This window comes from Mesoplodon bidens (genome assembly GCF_964165515.1).
Source record: "Mesoplodon bidens genome assembly, chromosome: 12".
Classification (NCBI taxonomy): Eukaryota; Metazoa; Chordata; class Mammalia; order Artiodactyla; family Ziphiidae; genus Mesoplodon; species Mesoplodon bidens.
Window position 1 is genome coordinate 86,516,392 of NC_138168.1, and position 20,196 is coordinate 86,536,587.

Here is a 20,196-nt window from a genome sequence, read left to right on the forward strand (position 1 = left end):
AGGCATTACCTGAGTCTAGAATCATTTTTTAAAACATTTACATTGAGGTATAACATTCGTACAATGAGCCCATTATAAGTGTTCAAGCCAGTGAATTTTTACATGTGTGTAACCCTGGGCACCACGACCTACAAAAAGATAAAGAACATTGCCAACATCTCGGAAGGTTTCCTCACCCTCCTTGACCATCAGTATTCACCACCCCTGCATGGGTCACCACTACTCTGGTCTCTGCCACTGCAGATTAATGTTGACTGTTCATGAACTTCATACAAACGGAACCATACCACATGTACTCTGTATGGCCTCACTTCATTTGCTCATCCTTATGTCCACGAGGTTCGTCCACGTTGTCACGAGAGTGAAGTTTGTACTTTTTCCTTATCGTGAAGCATCCCAGTGTATGAATACCCCACTATATATCCACGCCACTGTTGATTGACAGCTGTGTGGTCTCCAGTGTCTGCCTATTGGGATTAAGGCTGCAGTGAACATTCGGGCACATCTTTTCGTGGACAGTCATTTCCCTTGCTGCGAGGGGGACGTATGTTAGTTTTAGTAGATATAGCCAGACAGCTTTCCATATGGTTGGACCAATTCACACTCCCACCGTGATGCATGAGCATTCCCATGGTTGCACATCCTCACCAATGCTTGGTGTTGCTAGTCTTTCTAACACCAGTCATTTTGGTACCTGTGTGCTTTACTCCATAATTCTTAGCAATCCAAGATAAGCCAAAGCAGAATCATTTGGTTGGTTTTAATTTAAGTACATAAATTGCCTTTCTCATCTGTTACTTTTGGAAATGTTAAAAAAAATACGAAGGCAGATTTGCTATTCTCTCAGTTTTTATTGCTTGTGCTCTGAGCTCATTGGTTTGAGTCGTTTTGGCAGGATTTTGGATAGGATATTATGGGAAACATCCTGTAAAATCTGTATTCTCAAGAAGCAGGTTCTATAGATCAGGCTGGAAATTTAAAGAGATGGAAAAACGTAACTCAAGTTTCTTTCTCCCTCCTTTGGTGAAGAGAGAACGAAGAAGACACGAAAAGAGGTAGAGTGCATCTGAAATCGATTTCACCCATTTTCTCTCCATCTCCCTTTTTCTGGAATCCTGGTAAAATGGAATGAATGGGAAGATTTTTATTTGTATTTTTATTTTTTAGTAACAGCATGGAGTGCTGAGAGGGAGCCTGAGGTCTGAGACTGTTTATCACCTCAGGGATAAACCTTAGGTGATGCCTAAGTGGAGAGGGAGCTCAGGCATCACCCCCTCTGTCCTGCACCCCCCAGGACCCTCCTCCCAGTGCCCACCCTCTCCACTTGCCCCCATTTAGTCCCCATCACATTAGATGATAAGCCTTCACTGCCACCACCACCTCCCAACAAGGAAATATTTCAGTTACCTTCTATGCACTTGATGTAGCAGGCATCTCGGCCCTAGGATCTCAGATGTGAGCAAAGCAGAGAAAGTTTCTGTTTTGTGGAGCTTATGTTCTAGATGAAAAAGAGAAGGAGGAAGAGGGACGGGGCGATAATTCTTTGTCTGGTGGTCACAGGTGGCCTTAGGAAACCTGAATGAAGTGGGGACGAGCCATGTAAACATCCTCGGAAGGAGCTTTCCAGTCAGGGGAACAGCAAGAGCGAGGACCCCATGGATGGGGAGAGCTGGGCATTGGAGGAGGAACAGCTGGACCCTTGTGACTAGGGCTGGGCAGGCAGGGGCGAGGACAGCCAGAGTGAGGTCAGGGGTTAGCAGGAGATGCCAGCGTGGATCTTATCCCGATCATGGAAGGAAACCACCTGGCTCTGCATAGGGCAGCCACGTGGCAGGACTGTGGTTCTAACTGGGCCCTCTGGCTGCTGAGGAGAGTGGCCCGGGCCCTGGCAAAGGCAGGGCAGTTCTCTGAGGGCAGGGATGCTGTGCATGTCCAGTAGAGCATCTTGCCAAATCGATCGAAGGCCACATAATTTGTGACAAGGGCCCCCCTCTAGATATCTGAGTGAATTCCTTTATCTTCTCTCTTTTGGGAGCTGGGAGGTGTGGTCCCTAACTAAAGGCTTGGCTTGGGTTCTCCACCAGGTGGAGGGCAGCCAAGACCTGGAGAGACTATGCTGGCCCTGGGCCATCTCGGTCCTAGGGCCACCGGGTCCGCTGTCCTGGGAGCCTCATGCTGCCGGAGTAAAGGAAGCATGCCTTCCATGAGTAGCCAGCTCATGGGGACAAGGGTCAAGATGACACGCTGTCTGTGACCCCAGAGGCTTTGTTGGTGAACTGGCCTGTCTCAGGAGTCACTGGTGGTTTAGGGTTCGGGTAAACACCTACCAACCAGGTGAAGTGGATGACGGTGCCGAATGCTCTGATGGCTCCCCAGGAAGGAGAGGGCTTCCTGTACCTTCAGCTAATCAAGAACCGAGAGCAGTCTGCTGGGAGGAGATGAGGGTTCACTTTCCTCATATTCTCAGACTGTTCTGAAAGGTGTTTGGGTTAAAAAATGTGTTGGGAAATGAGCGCTAGGCTGAGGATGAGAAATCTGCTCTACCAGCTCCAGGACTTCTGCCCGAGAGAACCATGCTGTTGAGGACCTATTACGTCTCAGGCACCGTGCCAGCAACCACGCTATCCACGGTAATTAAAAAGCCAACACTTATGGAGTGGGCATGGTGCACATCTGACACGCATTATCTCTAAATCTCACAACAACGTATAAGCTGGGTAAAATTATTCCCATTTTACAACTGAGGAGACTGAAGCATGAAGAAGTAAATCGTGAACTTCCAGGGTGGCGCAGTGGTTAAGAATCCGCCTGCCAGTGCAGGGGACATGGGTTCAAGCCCTGGTCCAGGAAGATCCCACATGCCGCGGAGCAACTAAGCCCGTGTGCCACAACTGCTGAACCTGCGCTCTAGAGCCCGTGAGCGACAACTACTGAGCCCGTGTGCCGCAACTACCCAACACAGCCAAAATATAAATAAATTAATTAATTTTTTTAAAAAAAGAAGAAGAAGTAAAGCTTTTGCCAGGTCCCACCGCTGACGGGAGGCCGAGCTGAGATTCGAAAAGCACATTCGTCCCTCTGCCCAGCGGGGCCTCCCCTCATGCGTCATCATCAAGTCCCGAAACCTTTCAGGACTCAGTTTACATATCCACAGTGGAGGGGTCAGATAAGACAATCTTTCCGGCCCTTCCAGCTCTGAAGTCCAAGGTTCCAATCATGGCTTCTCCCAGCAACTCCATGGTCACAGTCCTCACTTGCTCTCCACGCCCTCTGTGTGTTTCATCTCCAGATTTGCACTGGTTGAATATCGTGGTAGCTTGTATTGGCCGAATGGGAATCACCCTCGCGTTCCAGATGGTGTGCCTGGTGAATGCTGAGTTGTACCCTACGTTCCTCAGGTGAGTGCACGGTGGTGTGGGCTGGGTGGCCGCTGGCACAGCTGTGGGCCAGCCAGGCTCGGTGAGGACCATCCGCCAAGATGCCCCAAGGGTGGATTGTTTGACATTGAGATGGGGGCTGGGCATCAAAGACAGGGACCTCGCCTAATCTGGTAGAGAAGGTGAAATGCACAGGTTCAGTGGACTAAGGGTCGCATCGTGCCCTGTACGGAGGGCAAGCGCAAGAGGAAAAGCGTCTGGCACAGAGGAGAGAGCCCTGGGCGGCGTGTGGGAGGCTGAGGTGCAGCCCTGTCCTTAGCGCCGACCAGCTGTCTAAACTTCTGCAGCTCCACTGACACCTCTGGACATAACTTGCTTAAGAGTAGTTCATATTTGTGCAGTGACATACAGAGCATTGCCAGACATGGGCTGCAGGTCATCCTATAATATCACTGTGATCCCCATTTTACATGTGAGAAAGCTGAGGTTTACAAAGAGAAAGAGACCTTCCAAGAGTCACACAGCTAGAAAGTGGCAGGGCCCAGACAAGAACCCACTTCCTTTCTTTCTCTCCCTCTCCCTCCCTTCCTTCCTTCCCCCCTTTCTTCCCTCCTTTCTCTCTCTCTCTTTCTTTCATTGAAGGATAGTTGATTTACAACGTTGTGTTAATTTCTGCTGTACAACAAAGTGATTCAGTTATGCATAATATATGTATATATTCTTTTTCATATTCTTTTCCATTATAGTTTATCCCAGGATATTGAATAGAGTTCCCTGTGCTCTACAGTAGGACCTTGTTGTTTATCCATTCTATATATAATAGTTTGCATCTGCTAATCCCAAACTCCCAGTCTATCCTTCCCCCACCCCCTCACCCTCTTGGCAACCAAGAGCCGGCTTCTTTCTGACCTTGAAGCTGATGCTTTTCCCATGATGACTCTGTAAACATAGCAACAGGCCTAGATGACTCATTGTTTAAGGTCAGGTTTGTTGAGGTAGAATTTACTTAGAGCAAAATTCCCCCTAAAAGGTACAGTTTGATTAGTGTTGATTATATTCGTTTCATCACCATCACAGTCAATGTAATATAGAGGCATTTCCATCACCTCCAAATGCTTCCTCATATCCCTTTGTGGTCCATCTTCTCCCCTCCCACCCCCAGTACCTGGCAACCACTGGTCTGGTTTCTCTCCCTGTGGTTTTGCCTCTTCCGGAATGTTACGTAAATGAAATAACATAGCGTGTAGCTTATTGTGTTTGGCTTCTTTCACTTGGCATCACGGGACCCATCCATGCTGTGACGTGTATCGGTGCTTCGTTCCTTCTTATTGCTGAGTAGTGTCCCGTGTGTGGAAAACGTGCCACAATGTGTTTGTCCATTTCCCAGCTCATGGAGCTTTGGGCTCTTTCCAGATTGGGGTAATTATGATACAGCTGCCAATAAGAATTCACATACAGGTCTTTGAGTGGACATATGTCTTCATTTCTCTTAGGTAAAAACTTAGGAGTGATTAATTACATGGGACTGAGTGAACGGATGAGGATGATTATAATTTTTGTGACTTTCTGTTTGAATAAAAAAAAAATCCCACAAGGACTCAGAGGCAAAAAATAAACCAATCAATTTTCACTGCAAAGTAAAGGAGCGGTTACAGTGGAGGATTCCTGGACTGAACGTCAATATTATGACATAGTGTGAGTGTGTTTCGTGTTTGGTAATTGCAATCATTGCTGCTTTTGTTGTGGTCATCCATTTACAATGCTTGGTGTCAGTCTATTTATCTCTTGTAAAAATAAAATGCAGTGTGTGTGTGTGAAAAAAAATAAGTAGAATAGCAAAAAAAAAAAAAATTTAGGAGTGGGTCACGTGGTGGATGTGAGTTTAAATTCACGAGAAACTGTCCGAATGTTTTTCAAGGTGGCCGCAGCATTTTCTGTTCCACCAGCCGCGCGTGAGAGAGCGAGTCGTTCTGCATCCCCATCAGTCCTGGGTATCGCCAGCTTTAAAAAAAATAAGTAATTCTTGGAAATGGTGGTATTATTGTGACTTTTTTTTTCCCCAAGGAGAATTTTATGGATGGCACTTGTTTATTTCCCTTCCAAAATAAATAAACAATTGAAACTAAACGAAGTAAACAATCTCAAATTTTTATTGTCTTCATAACAAAACAGAATATGAAGCTCAGAACTGGATCACTTGGCCCTTTCTCTTCTTATCGCCTCCCAGCTCAGAATGCTTGCGTCTCTTAATAGCCAGCATTCTCTTAGATCTGCAGTTCAGCTCAACACATTCAAGCCTCAGCACAATCTTCTTTGTAGTTTTAGCCTTTTTCTGGAAAATCGGCTTAGTCTGCCCACCATAGCCACTCTGCTTCCTGTCGTACCGCCACTTTCCCTGGGCATACGGAGAATCCTTGCCCTTCTTGTACTGTGTCACTTTGTGGGGTTGGTGCTTGCCACACTTCTTACAGAAAGTCCGGCGCGTTTTAGGAACATTCATCATGTTTGCGAGAGCGCTATCGGCATGGAAACAGCTATTATTGTGACTTTGAATTACATTGTCCTAATTACTAATAATGTTGAGCGTCTTTGCATGGACTTGTTGTCATCTGTATCTTAGAAGACTTGGTTTAAATGAAGAGCATTTTTTGTGTGTGTGTGGTACGCGGGCCTCTCACTGTTGTGGCCTCTCCCGTTGAGGAGCACAGGCTCCGGACGTGCGGGCTCAGCGGCCATGGCCACGGCCACGGGCCCAGCCGCTCCGTGGCATGTGGGATCTTCCCGGACCGGGGCACGAACCCGTGTCCCCTGCATCGGCAGGCGGACTCTCAACCACTGCGCCACCAGGGAATCCCCAAATGAAGAGCATTTTTATTGTAAAAGTAATTAACCACTTTATCTAAAGCTTTAATTCTGATCTTTGTTAGCATTTGGCAGATTTCCTTAAACTCGTTTTTCCTCCGTGTAAATTGTTTCTTCTCCCCATGTCATCAGACCAGTGAAGTCTAAGAAATATTCCAGCTACTCCTCCCCCTCTTACAGTGGGACAGCTCTCAGAACCCCTCCCTAAGCCAGAAGACACAAGCGTGACGCTGATTCACTTTTTCCTCTCTCCTGCCCGTCCCTTCGTGAAAAGGCCCTCTCTCATATTCTCATCTGGAAAAGGTTGCTTGGAATGAGTACAAAGAGACGAAGACAAATGAAAGAGAAAAACCTACATCTGGCAGTTCTGAGCCGAGTCTAAAATGGCCGGGCCAAAGAATTCCATTGTCATGGCCACCGGACCCAGGGGACTGACTCAGAATGTAAGCTGCCAAGGGTACTGAATGCCTGGCCCTGGGTGGAGGAAGGCCAAGTGACGTGTCCTCAAGGAGCCCTTGACTGTTCAGAGAGTCAGTTTGATGAGGATTCTCAGTAATTAGGAAGGGAGGCCAGATGTTCAGAAAAAACTTACACTTGATCCACACACACCACACACAAAAGTAAGACAGTCATGAAAGTTTCGATATTTTCAATCAATTGAATCAAATTGAAATTGGAAAAAAGGGATTATTACTTTACAGACACTTCAAGTGCAAACAGGTTCTAGATAAACCATTTTGACCCTGCTTCTTATTCACAGGAGGCTTTAGAGTTGAACAGCATCCTCCTTCTGACTGTCTGCAACATATATTGTCAAGAACATTCTTTTGGCATCAATATGCTCTGCCTTGTATTGAAAATCATCCTCCTATTTTTACCTCATCACTATATTATGAGCTCCTTGAAAGCAGGAACTACATATCATACCTCTCTGTACCGCCTGAAACTGTTCTATAGCTGTACTAACCAGTCACCTGGTGCTTGTAGAATGAACGAATGAAGTATCAGAGATATATGAATTTTATTTTTTATTTATTTATTTTTGCAGTACGCAGGCCTTTCACTGTTGTGGCCTCTCCTGTTGCGGAGCACAGGCTCCGGACATGCAGGCTCAGCGGCCATGGCTCACAGGCCCAGCGGCTCCGCGGCATGTGGGATCTTCCCAGACCGGGGCACGAACCTGTGTCCTCTGCATTGGCAGGCGGACTCTCAACCACTGCGCCACCAGGGAAGCCCACAGATATATGAATTTTAAAGAAGGGGATAGTTCTTCACTTCCTCTAGCTTCTGTGTGCTTATCAAATTTTTCTCTCTTTTTAAGACTTATTTTCTTAAAATTGTAAAAAAGTAATGGTGTCTTTTTTCCCTCCTCTTGGAAATCACACTAACGCTATTAGAAGAATGAGAAACAGAAGAAAAAAAAATGCAAGTGTCATTTTTGAAACTAGGATGACCCTGAAAGACAATAGTGAAGATGAAGGGCTGCCTAATGCAGTGCGTCTAAGAGGGTCTGGAAGACTCCAGGGAAGCTCACTGTGACAACAAACTTGAGACAAGGCCAGTGGTTTTCCAAAGTAGGAAGTGTACATTGAAGGGTCTAACCCACAAGCCCTTGTTGCAATAAGAGGGAGGATGCAGGGCTGGGGGCATGTGCTTCCTCCCCCGGATGTTGTGTGGCTGGAGATGAGGCAGGGAGGGCAAGGCTGTGGGATAACATTCAGGAACCTTTGAGGGAGCAGTGTGCTGTGAGGTGGGGTGGAAGAGAAGACCCTGCAGGGTGAGAAGTCCTGTACCTTCAGCCCCTGTAGACTAGGGATAAGAGAGGCCAAACCATCTCATCACAGACCACCCTGGTCAGAAAGAAAATTTCTAGTAGCCTAGAACATGCCCCTCCCCGCAAATCCTTCTAAAATAGCTGATACAGAAAGAAATCATAGTACTGAAAGAAGAAGAATAAATTAAAAAGTAACTTGCCCAGGAGCTATACAAATACATCATGAGATGAAAGGGGGAAAGGAAGAGGAAAAGCAAATGGCAAATGAAGAAAATGCACAGGGAAAAATATTGTCAGAAAGCAAATGAAAAGTGTGGCCAAATATACTACAACTAAATGCAAAATATTAATGAATCAATCATCTCTATAAAATAAGAGTGTAAGGCTTCCCTGGTGGCGCAGTGGTTGAGAGTCTGCCTGCCGATGCAGGGGACCTGGGTTCGCGCCCCGGTCTGGGAAGATCCCACATGCTGCGGAGCGGCTGGGCCCATGAGCCATGGCCGCTGAGCCTGAGCGTCCGGAGCCTGTGCTCCGCAATGGGAGAGGCCACAGCAGTGAGAGGCCCGCGTACCGCAAAAAAATAGAAAAAAAAAGAGTGTAAAGCAGAGATGCAAGTTCTTGGGAGACTATGTGATAAGATAATAGATGAAGTCAGCTCAGGCTAAAAAAAAACAAAAAGAAAAATTACAATATTTGACAAATGAAAACTACTTTGAAAGCAGTACAAAGGAGAACTGATATAGTAAAGGAAAGGCAAGACAGGTCTAAGAATTGCAAAATAAGATTGAAATAAGCAGAGTTTAAAAGGCTTAGAGATCATGTTTAAACATATGTTCCCAAGAAGATAATTGAAATAATGAAACAAAAGAACTTCAAGAAAAAAATAAAACTTGAAGAAAATGTCTGAAAATAAAAGAATGCTTGGATTTATAATTTGAAGTGGCATGCCGTGTAACAGAACAAACTGACCCAGAACACACACACACAACATCAAGAAAGGCACATCACAAAAATCTTAAAAAGCAGTCAGAGAAAAAAGACTTCAGAAAAAGGAACAAAGATAATAAGGACAGTAGGTTTCTCATTGGAAACAACGCAAACCAGAAGATGGTAGAATGACATCTGTGATGCACTGAAAGAAAAACTGTCAACCTAGAGTTCTTGGCTCATCCAAAAATAAACTTTCAAAAAATGGATGGAAAATAAAACCTTTTTCAGATATATAAAAGCTGAACAAATTCATCACAAGCAGACCTGTACTACAAGAAATGTAGAAGTCTTTCAGAGATAAGGAAAATGATATCAGACTGGCAAAAAAAAAGACCCAACTGTATGCCGGCTACAAGAAACTAACTTTAAATTTAAGGGCAGAGATAGTTTAAAAGTAGAAGTACGGGGCTTCCCTGGTGGCGCAGTGGTTGAGAGTCCGCCTGCCGATGCAGGGGACACGGGTTCGTGCCCCGGTCCGGGAAGATCCCACATACCGCGGAGCGGCTGGGCCCGTGAGCCATGGCCGCTGAGCCTGCGCATCTGGAGCCTGTGCTCCGCAACGGGAGAGGCCACAACAGTGAGAGGCCCGTGTAACACACACACACACACACAAAAGTAGAAGTATGGAAAAAGATATTCCATGTGAACACTAATAACAAAAAGAGCCAGAGTGGTGGCTATATTCATAAAAGACAGAGTAGATTTCAGAGCAAAGACTATTGTCAGGGATGAAGAGGGAGGTCATTTCAAGTAGACAGTTTCCTTACATTTCCCCTCTGGCTTTCTTTGTCCATTTCTTAATATCCTCTCTTTATCTTTCCCTGTCCCTCTATGTGAAAGGAAGAACTCTAATGACACCAACCAATTCTCCAATCTCTAAACAATTCTTACAATCCAACTCTGACATCAACTACCTGGAATTAGTGCAGACTTCACAGGTTAAGGCTTAGTCCCACATGACTGCCCTTACTTTAGATGCTAGTTGCAAGCCCTGTATTGTCCACCTACACTTCTGACCACTGGCTATAAATCAGATTCCCATGACTCCCTCCTTGAGTTCAGTAATTTACTGTAATGGCTCACAGAACTCAGGGAAGCACTTACGTTTACTGGTTTATTATAAAGGATATAAACAGCCAGATGAAGCGGTACACAGGGCAAGGTCTGGAAGGGTCCTGAACACAGGTGCTTCTATCCCTGTGGAGTTGGGGTGTGCCACCCTCTCGGCACATTATGTAGGTGTGATTGCTTAAATCATCAGTGATTAACTCCATCACCAGCCCCTCTTCCCTCCCTGGAGGTTCGGGAATGGTGTGTTTGCTTTTAAAACAAGTTTACCATTTGGAAAATTGATGCACAGAGATGTCATCTTTTTTGTTCTCTGTATTTTATCAGGAACCTTGGAGTGATGGTGTGTTCCTCCCTGTGTGACTTGGGTGGGGTCATCACCCCCTTCCTGGTCTTCAGGCTGATGGAGATTTGGCACGGCTTACCACTCATTTTGTTTGGTAAGACTTCATGAAACACTTATCATTCCTTCTTTCCAGCTTAGTGTGAATACTCGGGAACTATTTGATGAGCAAATGGTATCCCCCAGCGAGCGTACAGAAGGGAAGGATGGTGCCTGCTCTTTCATTGGCTCCTGGTTCACTCTGTCTTGCTTCACGGGGAAGATAAGATGCTGTTCCTAGAAGGTGGGCCAGAGGTTTATGTCCGATGGCTGAGGTCCAATAATTCATTCCATGGAATAGAATCGGAGAGAACGTTTGACATAGCCTCCTGGTTTCTTACGAATTTGACTCCCAATTTTTGTGCATTTAACATGTAATTGCTAGAGGTTTGAAGATGCTAGATTATCATCCCTGTTCTGCTTCCAGATCTTAACAATTGACAGTAGACACAAGGGGGCAAATGGGAATCAAAGTTTAGTATCAGCTTTGTTACTGATTATATTGGGTTAGAGAAGGAGGAGGGGACTCTCCCACCTCTTCCCAAACCTACCACTGGGTGGAGGGCAAAACGGCTGCCCATGTAGAGAGTTGCCATGCCTGGGCCCAGGCAAACCCACGAGGAGTGACGGGGAGTGATGAGTAACAAGAGAGGCCCACACTGCCCACACACATATCACCTAGGCTCCATATCAAATGTATATATGGTAACATAATATTTATATATAGTAACTGTAATATAATGTTATAGTTTATATATAATGTATGTTATAAAGTATTATATTATTATATATTATTATATATTACAACACATTATTGTATATAATATATATTATAGTTACTGAATATAAATGATAATATATAAATTATGGTTAGTATATACAAATACTATATTATATTATGTTAAATTAATATAGTATTTTGTATATACAGTAACTAGTCAAAATTGAGTCCCATATTGTTGTTGAAGTACCTGAATCAATAAATCCCCCTAATACTTAAACATCAGTTACTGTAGAACTATATACTTATGTGGAAGTAAAACAAAGACAATATTCCCTTTTCTTACTCTGCTATTTCCCCAGTTATCCTATTGCTTTAATTTTCTAGATGTTCCCAACTTTTTAAAAGTGACCCTCACATGCGTGTTACCTAGGCATCTCTTTAGTTAGCTGTCATCATATGTAAATGGTATTGACCATGCTCTAATGGCTCCATGTGAAATCTGTCTCATCTGAAGCGGCTTTGGGGCTACTTGCCGGGGGAGTGACGCTGCTTCTTCCAGAGACCAAGGGGGTTGCTTTGCCAGAGACCATCAAGGACGCGGAGAACCTGCGGAGGTGAGCCCTGGGCGCTGGGGCAGACAGTCATCTGGCCTAAACTGTGAGATAGAATGATTTGTCTGTGATGCTGGCCACGTGGAGCACCAAGGTCCCCAGGTCACCCCCCCCCCCCGAGTTAACAGCTCACAGTTGGAGGCTATTTTTAAATCAATCTTCTGTCTTTTTAGCGACTGTTGGTTCAGATTCCTTAGTGAGTTTCTTCACAAAGAAGAATGACTTAAAATTTTCATTCCTATGATGGGGACACGTGCTCAGTGGAGTCCCAGGTCCTACCCTTAAAGCCATAAAAAGGAAAGGAAGAAAGACAAAGCATTTGATGATGTGGTCGTTACAGGCTCGGTTCTCTGGATCCCACAGTAAGGACACAGGTGTTCCTGGGAAGTAGAGAATAGACTCCGTGGACTCAGTCCTTAAGGTCTGGGTTCAGTCCAGGGGTGGTCGCCTACTTGGCCAAGTGACTTTGGGAACGTCATGGAGCCCTATAACCTTCCTTTCCACAATAATACTTGAGAGGGTTGCTATGAAAGTTCAATCAGATAACGCAGGTGATAGCGACTAATCCGTTGCCTGGCACATAGTAGGTATTCAATAAAACTTAGATTCTCTCCATTCTTCTTGCATATGGTCTGATTTCCTCAGTGACTCTCAAACTTAGTATGCAGAAGAATGCAGACGCCTGGGCCTTCTAGGTTTCTGACTTGGTAAATGAATGGGGGAACCCGGAAACCTGAACTTTTAATGACAGTCGATACCCGTTCAGGCCCTCTGTGCTTCTCGCTTTGAGGAAATCTGCATTTCTCAGAAGGGACAAACACTCTATCTTAACTGTAAACACATTTTGTAATTTCTGGCAATAAGCTTCTTTTTGGTCCCAAGTTGTAGACATATATAGCTAAGGTTGACTACCTGATTTTAAAATATTTCATTATAGGGCTTCCCTGGTGCGCAGTGGTTGAGACTCCGCCTGCCGATGCAGGGGACACGGGTTCGTGCCCCGGTCTGGGAGGATCCCACATGCCGCGGAGTGGCTGGGCATGTGAGCCATGGCCACTGAGCCTGCGAGTCCGGAGCCTGTGCTCCGCAATGGGAGAGGCCACAACAGTGAGAAGCCCGTGTACCGCAAAAAAAAAAAAAAAAAAAAAAATGTTTCATTACAATTTGTTAATAGGCACTTTGTCATCTTTTAAGATGTTGTGTTTATCCCTTCACTCCATCGTCATAGCCATTCCTGGCCTGCCAGGTGAGGCCAGGGACTTCTGCTCTGAGCCCAGCACCTCCCTGTTCACCCTGTGTTCTTGATGATGCCCTGCACAAAGTATAATCATCACTTATTTCATTATCTGTTTTCTCTGCTATCCTAATTCCATAAATAGTGGCCACAGTCTATTGCCGGAGAGATCATTTCAATGACACCTTCTTCCCTACTTTCCAGGAAACAAGGTCAGGGAATGGGAGTAGTGGTAGCTCTAGCTAACAGGGGGCTCACGTTGTGTCAGCTTCACTGAGTTTCAGATGCCTTCTCACTCCATCCTCTCAAAACATTGCGAGGCAGCTCCTGTCATTAGCATACCCATCCTACAGATGAAAGAAATAATGACAGATACCCTCAAAGTCCCCAGCTTCAAAATGGTATGTTGACTGTCAGGTGATGGAGTGAAGCAGCAACACAACAGGTGCTCTATGTGAAGGGTTGGCAAACTCCTTCTGTTAAAGGGCCAGGGAGTAAATATTTCTGGCTTCGGGGACATTGTCTCTGTTGCTAAGTTCTGCCCTTTCGGCACGGAAGCAGCCACAGACCGTACACAAACGACTGGGTTTGTGAGTTTCAGCACAACTTTATTTATGGATGTTGAAATTTAGATTTCATCTAATTTCCAAGTGTCAAGAAATAATATTTTTGATTTTCAAAAACTATTTAAAAATGTAAGAAACCGTTCTTAGCACACAGGCCATAGCAAAACAGGCAGAGAACCAGAACTGGTCACTGGCGGTCTCTGCTGACCCTTCTCTTCTTTGTCACCTGCTGTCCTTGTTCTCACCTCTTCTTTTGAGACTTATTCCTGGGTACAACTTTGCAACAGTTTCTTAATCAAGCCACTATGTATTTTATTGAATTAATTAATTTATTTTAATGAATTAATTAATTTTTAATTAATTTATTTATTTTTGGCTGCACTAGGTCTTTGTTGCTGGGCACAGGCTTTCTCTAGTCGCGGTGAGCGGGGGCTACTCTTTGTTGCGGTGCGCGGGCTTCTCATTGCGGTGGCTTCTCTTGTTGTGGAGCACGGGCTCTAGGCGCACGGGCTTCGGTAGTTGTGGCACGTGGGCTCAATAGTTGTGGCGCTCGGGCTTTGTTGCTCCGCGGCATGTGGAATCTTCCCGGACCAGGGCTCGAACCCGTGTCCCCTGCACTGGCAGGCAAATTCTTAACCACTGCGTCACCAAGAAAGTCCCCCATTATGTGTTTTAACTTAGATTTTAAATTTTTGATTGCTACAGGAAAACAAAGCCCAAAGAAAACAAGATTTACCTTCAGATCCAAACATCAGAATTCAACTCGCAGGCACCCGAGAGTGATGCTTCACTGGGGACCGCGTGCCAGAGCTGAGGACAGAGTCATCCTCTGAAGAAACGCCCGGAAGCCCTAAGCTTGTCCTCCTGCATGCCTGCCCCTAAGTCAATATCAGCTCTAAAGAACACTACATGTGCTTTGTTTTGTTTTATTTTCTTTGTTTTAAGTCTCTCAGAGCCCTGGCTGTCTTTTATCTACTTATCCTTTCCAGTGAGAGCTGTTGGTGGTTACCAGGTACTTAATTATCTAAATTATTTGGAAGGTCCAATAGAATTTAAATACTGTTATAAAAGAGGCCTCCGGAGCTTCCCTGGTGGCACAGTGGTTGAGAGTCCGCCTGCCGATGCAGGGGACACGGGTTCGTGCCCCGGTCCGGGAAGATCCCACATGCCGTGGAGCGGCTGGGCCCGTGAGCCATGGCCACTGAGCCTGCGCGTCTGGAGCCTGTGCTCCGCAACGGGAGAGGCCACAACAGTCAGAGGCCCGCGTACCGCAAAAGAAAAAAAAAAAAAAAGCCCTCCGGAACTCGTTTCCTAGAATAAGTATTGTTTTATTCACTCTCTGAAAGAAAATGTCTTCGTATTTGTAGGTGCCTGTGTTGGCAAAAGTATTTCAACATGTAGATTTCTTGGAGGGCACTTGGTTTTTAAACATGGTGATTCCTCCAGCAAACTCTACCCCAGTCCTGCTTACACATAATGGCATAAAACACACTCCTCATCCAAAGACCAGGAGGACTGTGAGCTTTTTTAGGGAAGACGTTTCTGCCACTTACATTCTAAGAATACTTTATTCTATTTCACTCTTGCTTTTAGTTCTTGTTGGAGATACTAGAAGGTGAACTCATGCCAACTATGGAATATCACAGTAAACATAGCAAAAAGAGGAGTTCAGTTTACTGTGAGTTAGTAGTAACTGGTTCAAGGTCTGGTTCAAGAAGTGATTTCATTCCTGGAGTACACAAAATCTTTACTTAAATTTCTTTAAGTGTGAGACAAACCACAAAGACAACACACTGGGCACCCTTCAGAGTACATTGGGGGAAAAGAGATTCTAATGTGAATTGGAGGCACGATCAAAGACCTGTGGTCATTTTATAAACACTTACGGCCAGATTGGCTAAGCCAGGGGATGGCCTCAGGGACATGAGATCTCTGGATTCTGTCCTGGATGGCATCTGACCTTCCCTTGAGAAGGGGCGTGGGCTACTTGGAAACCTGAAACCGTGCCCTTGGCAAAAAAAAACCCACAAAAACTAAAAATCAACTATACTTCGATTAAAAAATTATAAATAAATAAATAACCAAAACAAAAACACATCTGGACCCATGGAGGAAACCTAGTGCTTCATTTCAGCTTCTCCCAATCAAAGCCCTGACTCTATCTTACCTTTTTGACCATTGCAATTATACTCTTTACTGGTAACAAATATGTAAATTGCAGGCTTTGAATCAGTTTTTCAAATGTGTATTAAAAATGCCCTCTCTAATCTTTCTTAGAATCCTTGGGCAAAATTCCTGAGGAAGGCTTTAGACAGAGAGGGCTCATCGTTAAAACAACAGAGAAACCTCTGTCTTTCTGCTCAGAAGACATGTCTGGACAAATTAGATGGCCCTGTTTCTGGAAGAGAAGCGGGTCAGGCTTTACTTGAACAACACAAGGGTTTGGATCACAGTGTGGTCTAAACAGTGAAGGATTGCGTGTCTGCAGACCCAGGAGCAGCTCCTATGTGTCAAGAGATGACGCTGGGCCTCTTCCCTTCCTGCCTTCCTTGCTGTGGCTACAACGAGCCAATGTGAATCCCATTAGAGGAGGGTGGAGGGCACAGATGGCTTGTGAATACTTGCAGAGCCCGGGAGGTGTGACTCAGCCCTCAGAAAACAGAAGAAGCTCCTGGAAAGGGCGTGGCAGCCAGGGGCCCCCTCCTTCCCGGCGGCTGTGAAGACCTGTTCCTTCAGCACGCATGTGCTGAGCGCCCGCTCTATGCCTCTGTCATCTTGGGCTCTCAGAAAGGCCAAAGGCAGCTGCAGGGTGTGCTGGGAATAGCGCCCACATGGGGATTCACAGTAGGAATGAAGCCTTTGTGAGGCCATTTTGGTCGTATTGTTAGATGAGCAGGATCAGCAGGGCCAACCTTTTAAGTAGGTAGAGGGATTTGAGGGTCTCGAAAATCACCTCCCCAGTCCTGCCCCAACGTTTCCTTCAGTGCCTGGAACCCAACCTTTAGAGATTTCTCTCTGTGGGTCTTGAAAGCCAACCACTGAGATGGAAGAAAATGAGCAATGGGGACGGGGTGGCCTGTCAGGTAGGAGCCGAGCGGAGTGGGGACAGGAGGGGTGGGGACGGTACCTGAAGAGGGCAGGTGACCGCAGGGCAGGAAGTGCTCCCTCTCGGCCTCACTCCCTGGGGCACTGCGTGGCCATAAAGCAGCAGCCTTATGTCACAGAGGAGACCCGACCCTGGAATGAGCTGGATGTGACTCCTAAGCCTCCTCTACCATCTACTGATTTTATGATTTGTCCCGGCCTCCATGCCACCTGGTCCCCACATCTGCATCCTGCAGGGGACCCGCCGAGCTTCCGCTGGAGAAAGAACCGAGCCGTCCCACCAGCTCCCCACCGTGCCTGGTTGCTAAGGGCAGTGTGTCCTGTTGCCCACCCCACTTCCGCCTCCTCCCTGCAGGTGAGGGTTCAATGTCTGATGCTTCAGGATGTTGGTGCAGCTCCCAGGGGGTACATTAGTCTAGGTTAAGTTTGCCTGTAACTGAAATCCCCCAACTATCAAAGGCTTCAACTGGATAAAAGTTCTTCCTTTCTTATATTCAAGAAGTTCGAGGCTGCCTGCCCAGGGCTAGTTGGTGGCTTGGGGACAGCCCAAGTGCTGCCGTCTCATTGCTCTGCTGAGCAGGGCTTCCCAGGTCCCAGGTGGCTGCCGGGATGCGCCCATCCTATGCACACATATTGCAGGGGATGGACCACAGCATGGAGGACAGGCTTCCCTCGAGGACACTTCCTGGAAGAGTGGGGAATTGAGATAAAAACTAAGTTTGAGAAAAACAAGATTACATTTCTAACGCGTTTGAATTTTGTGGCCTGAGAACTCATGGAGTCATGCCCCACACATTGGTCTGCAAGTTAATATTCTTCCATTTCAGGCCACATGGGTCTGAGTCTTTTTAATGACTGCACAGTGATGCACTGAGCGAGAGAAGTTATTCAACCATTTCTGTTCCTAGAATTTGGTCCCCTTCACTGGAAATTAAATGACGGGGATTTTGTTGGTTTTCCTGCCCCATCTCGTTTGCCAAACCCCCTCTGCCTGGCCTGCCTCTCCTTGAGGTGGCCAGGGAGCCATCAGGACAGCAGCCTGACACTGACTTCTGGCCAGGCTTTCCCTCCCAGGTGGGGCAAATGGGCTCCAGGACTCACTGCGTTCGGTCACCCTCCACAAACCCTTCACAAGCTCCATTTTTTTTTTTTTTTTTTTTTTGCGGTACGCGGGCCTCTCCCGTTGCGGAGCACAGGCTCCGGACATGCGGGCTCAGCGGCCATGGCCACGGGCTCAGCCGCTCCGCGGCATGTGGGATCTTCCCGGACCGGGGCACGAACCCGTGTCCCCTGCATCGGCAGGTGGATTCTCAACCACTGCGCCACCAGGGAAGCCCCACACAAGCTCCATTTTAACATCTTCTCTTTCCAGTGTTTGTCAGAAGGTCCAAACAGTATACAATCGATCTCTGCTCTTCTAAGCATTTTGTGTGCTTACATGTATTTTTCTTGCTGAACCAAATCTGGTTTGATTCATCTTACGAAATCATTCTGTTCCCTCTCTCTATTACATTTCACATTGCCTATTACATTACATATAAAATCATCCCAAACGTACATGACTGCATATGAAGTTTCTCAATAGGTACACTTGCCAAACATCTCAGTTAAAAATCTTGCTGTGTCTTAAGTAAATAACTCCCTACCCACTAGGTACGATACTTACCCCCCAAATGCAAGCGAACGTGTTCTCACCTTCGTCCCCTTGAGGAGTATGGAGGGAGGGGGACTCACTGTCCCCAAGGTTGCTGTCCCCAAGGCTGCTGTCCCCTTGGAGAGGGACATAGTAGATCCCAGGGACCAAATGGCCTTTTCTTTAGCAAATCTGCCTCCCTTGACCCTCTTGGGAATGAAAGCTGGGTTGGGAAGGAGGTAAGAAAACAAAGAGCTGGCTCATCTGTAATTTATAAAACTGGAAGCTCAAAGCTGCCTTCTAGATCAAAAATGGAGGGACAAAGGGGATCTTTAGAAGAAGGGAAGGAAGCTAGAATGAAGATGTGGGAATGAGGTGCACATCTGAGCAGGCCAACCCCTCAGAGGTCAGGAGGTCTCTCAAAGGCATCCTCTCATCCCAACCATGACACCTGTCCACTGTGCTTCCCCCAGTGGCCTGAGAACAGGAGACCTGATCACAGTTGCTAAGTGCTCCAAAAGGGATGTACTGCCTGCTTTTCACACGCACCCTGGCTGGTGATGTCAGGATTCTCTGGTGGTTCCAAGAAGGTACAATGCGGGTATTTCAAGAGCTTGAGAACAGAGCTTGGTGATGCATGGGCCCATCTTCTAACCTCTTCAAGTCAGATGCTAGTTTTGTTTCCATCTAGTCCTGGAGGGAGGGTCTGGACTATTTAGAGGATCACACTTGGTCATTCAGTTTCCCTAGTTTAGAGAAACCTTCTCAGTGTCCATCTATGCCTCAGTGACCCTCTAACTGTATTAAAATGTTCCTCCCGGGCTTCCCTGGTGGCGCAGTGGTTGAGAGTCCACCTGCCAATGCAGGGGACACGGGTTCGTGCCCCGGTCCGGGAAGATCCCACATGCCATGGAGCGGCTGGGCCCGTGAGCCATGGCCGCTAAGCCTGCGCGTCCGGAGCCTGTGCTCTGCAACGGGAGAGGCCACAACAGTGAGAGGCCTGCGTACCGCAAAAAAAAAAAAAAAAAAAAAATGTTCCTCCCCTTTCCAGGCCTAGATTTCAGGCCCTTCGTCCTCCAGCTCTCTGACTTCTTCTCCATGTGCTGACATCCCCTCCGACTCCAAACGCTGGTGCTCATAATCTACCCTCAGCAATTTACCGTCCAGTCCGAAGGTCCATATGTCTCTAACTGTCCAAAGAATGTTTGGTTTTTAATCTGCACTGCTATCGTAGTCCCAGACATTAATATTAGTAATAAAATCTAGAATAGTTCTTCATTAAAAGAAGTGCTCTTTAAACATTTGGTAGTTGACCTGTGTATGACAAGCTTTTGTGGCCTAATTTTATTTATTTATTTTATTTTTATTTTTTATTTTTCTTTTTCTTTTTTCTAATTTTTTAATTAGTTTCTGCTTTATAACAAAGTGAATCAGTCATACATATACATCTGTTCCCACTGGCCTAATTTTAGTCTCAGTCCAAATTTGTTTTTTTGTGTTTTTTTTTCTATATTTTCAAAGATTTTTTATTTTGTTTTGTTTTTTTTACATCTTTATTGGAGTATAATTGCTTTACAATGGTGTGTTAGTTTCTGCTTTATAACAAAGTGAATCAGTTATACATATACATATGTTCCCATATCTCCTCCTTCTTGTGTCTCCCGCCCTCCCACCCTCACTATCCCACCCCTCTAGGTGGTCACAAAGCACCCGAGCTGATCTCCCTGTGCTATGCGGCTGTTTCCCACTAGTTATCTGTTTTCCATTTGGTAGTGTATATATGTCCATGCCACTCTCTGACTTTGTCACACCTTCCCCTTCCCCCTCTCCATATCCTCAAGTCCATTCTCTAGTAGGTCTGTGTCTTTAT

General features: G+C 46.0%; 2 protein-coding genes across 3 annotated transcripts in view; one reads left to right on the forward strand and one right to left on the reverse strand.

The window, feature by feature from the left end:
- Window positions 1–14,486, forward strand: part of LOC308625857 (solute carrier family 22 member 1) — a 33,983-nt gene extending 19,497 nt beyond the window's left edge. The window contains exons 8-11 of one of the 2 annotated variants that reach the window (XM_081250465.1): window positions 3,290–3,398; window positions 10,399–10,511; window positions 11,692–11,791; window positions 14,294–14,486. In XM_081250465.1, coding sequence (XP_081106591.1) covers window positions 3,290–3,398; window positions 10,399–10,511; window positions 11,692–11,791; window positions 14,294–14,402 — 431 coding nt within the window. In that variant the 3' untranslated portion in view covers window positions 14,403–14,486. Of the gene's footprint in view, window positions 1–3,289; window positions 3,399–4,870; window positions 5,428–10,398; window positions 10,512–11,691; window positions 11,792–14,293 lie in introns of those variants that run through there. The other variant, XM_081250466.1, reaches the window with a different exon arrangement.
- LOC308625863 (large ribosomal subunit protein eL42-like) lies at window positions 5,512–5,905 on the reverse strand. The gene has a single exon (XM_081250478.1). It carries the CDS (start codon window positions 5,878–5,880, stop codon window positions 5,560–5,562), a length of 321 nt encoding a protein of 106 aa, XP_081106604.1. The 5' UTR covers window positions 5,881–5,905; the 3' UTR covers window positions 5,512–5,559.
- Window positions 14,487–20,196: the final 5,710 nt, after the last annotated feature.

Coding starts and splice junctions, on each gene's coding strand:
- LOC308625863 (XM_081250478.1), bottom strand. CDS start 5,880: ATGATGAATGTTCCTAAAACGCGCCGGACTTTCTGTAAGAAGTGTGGC.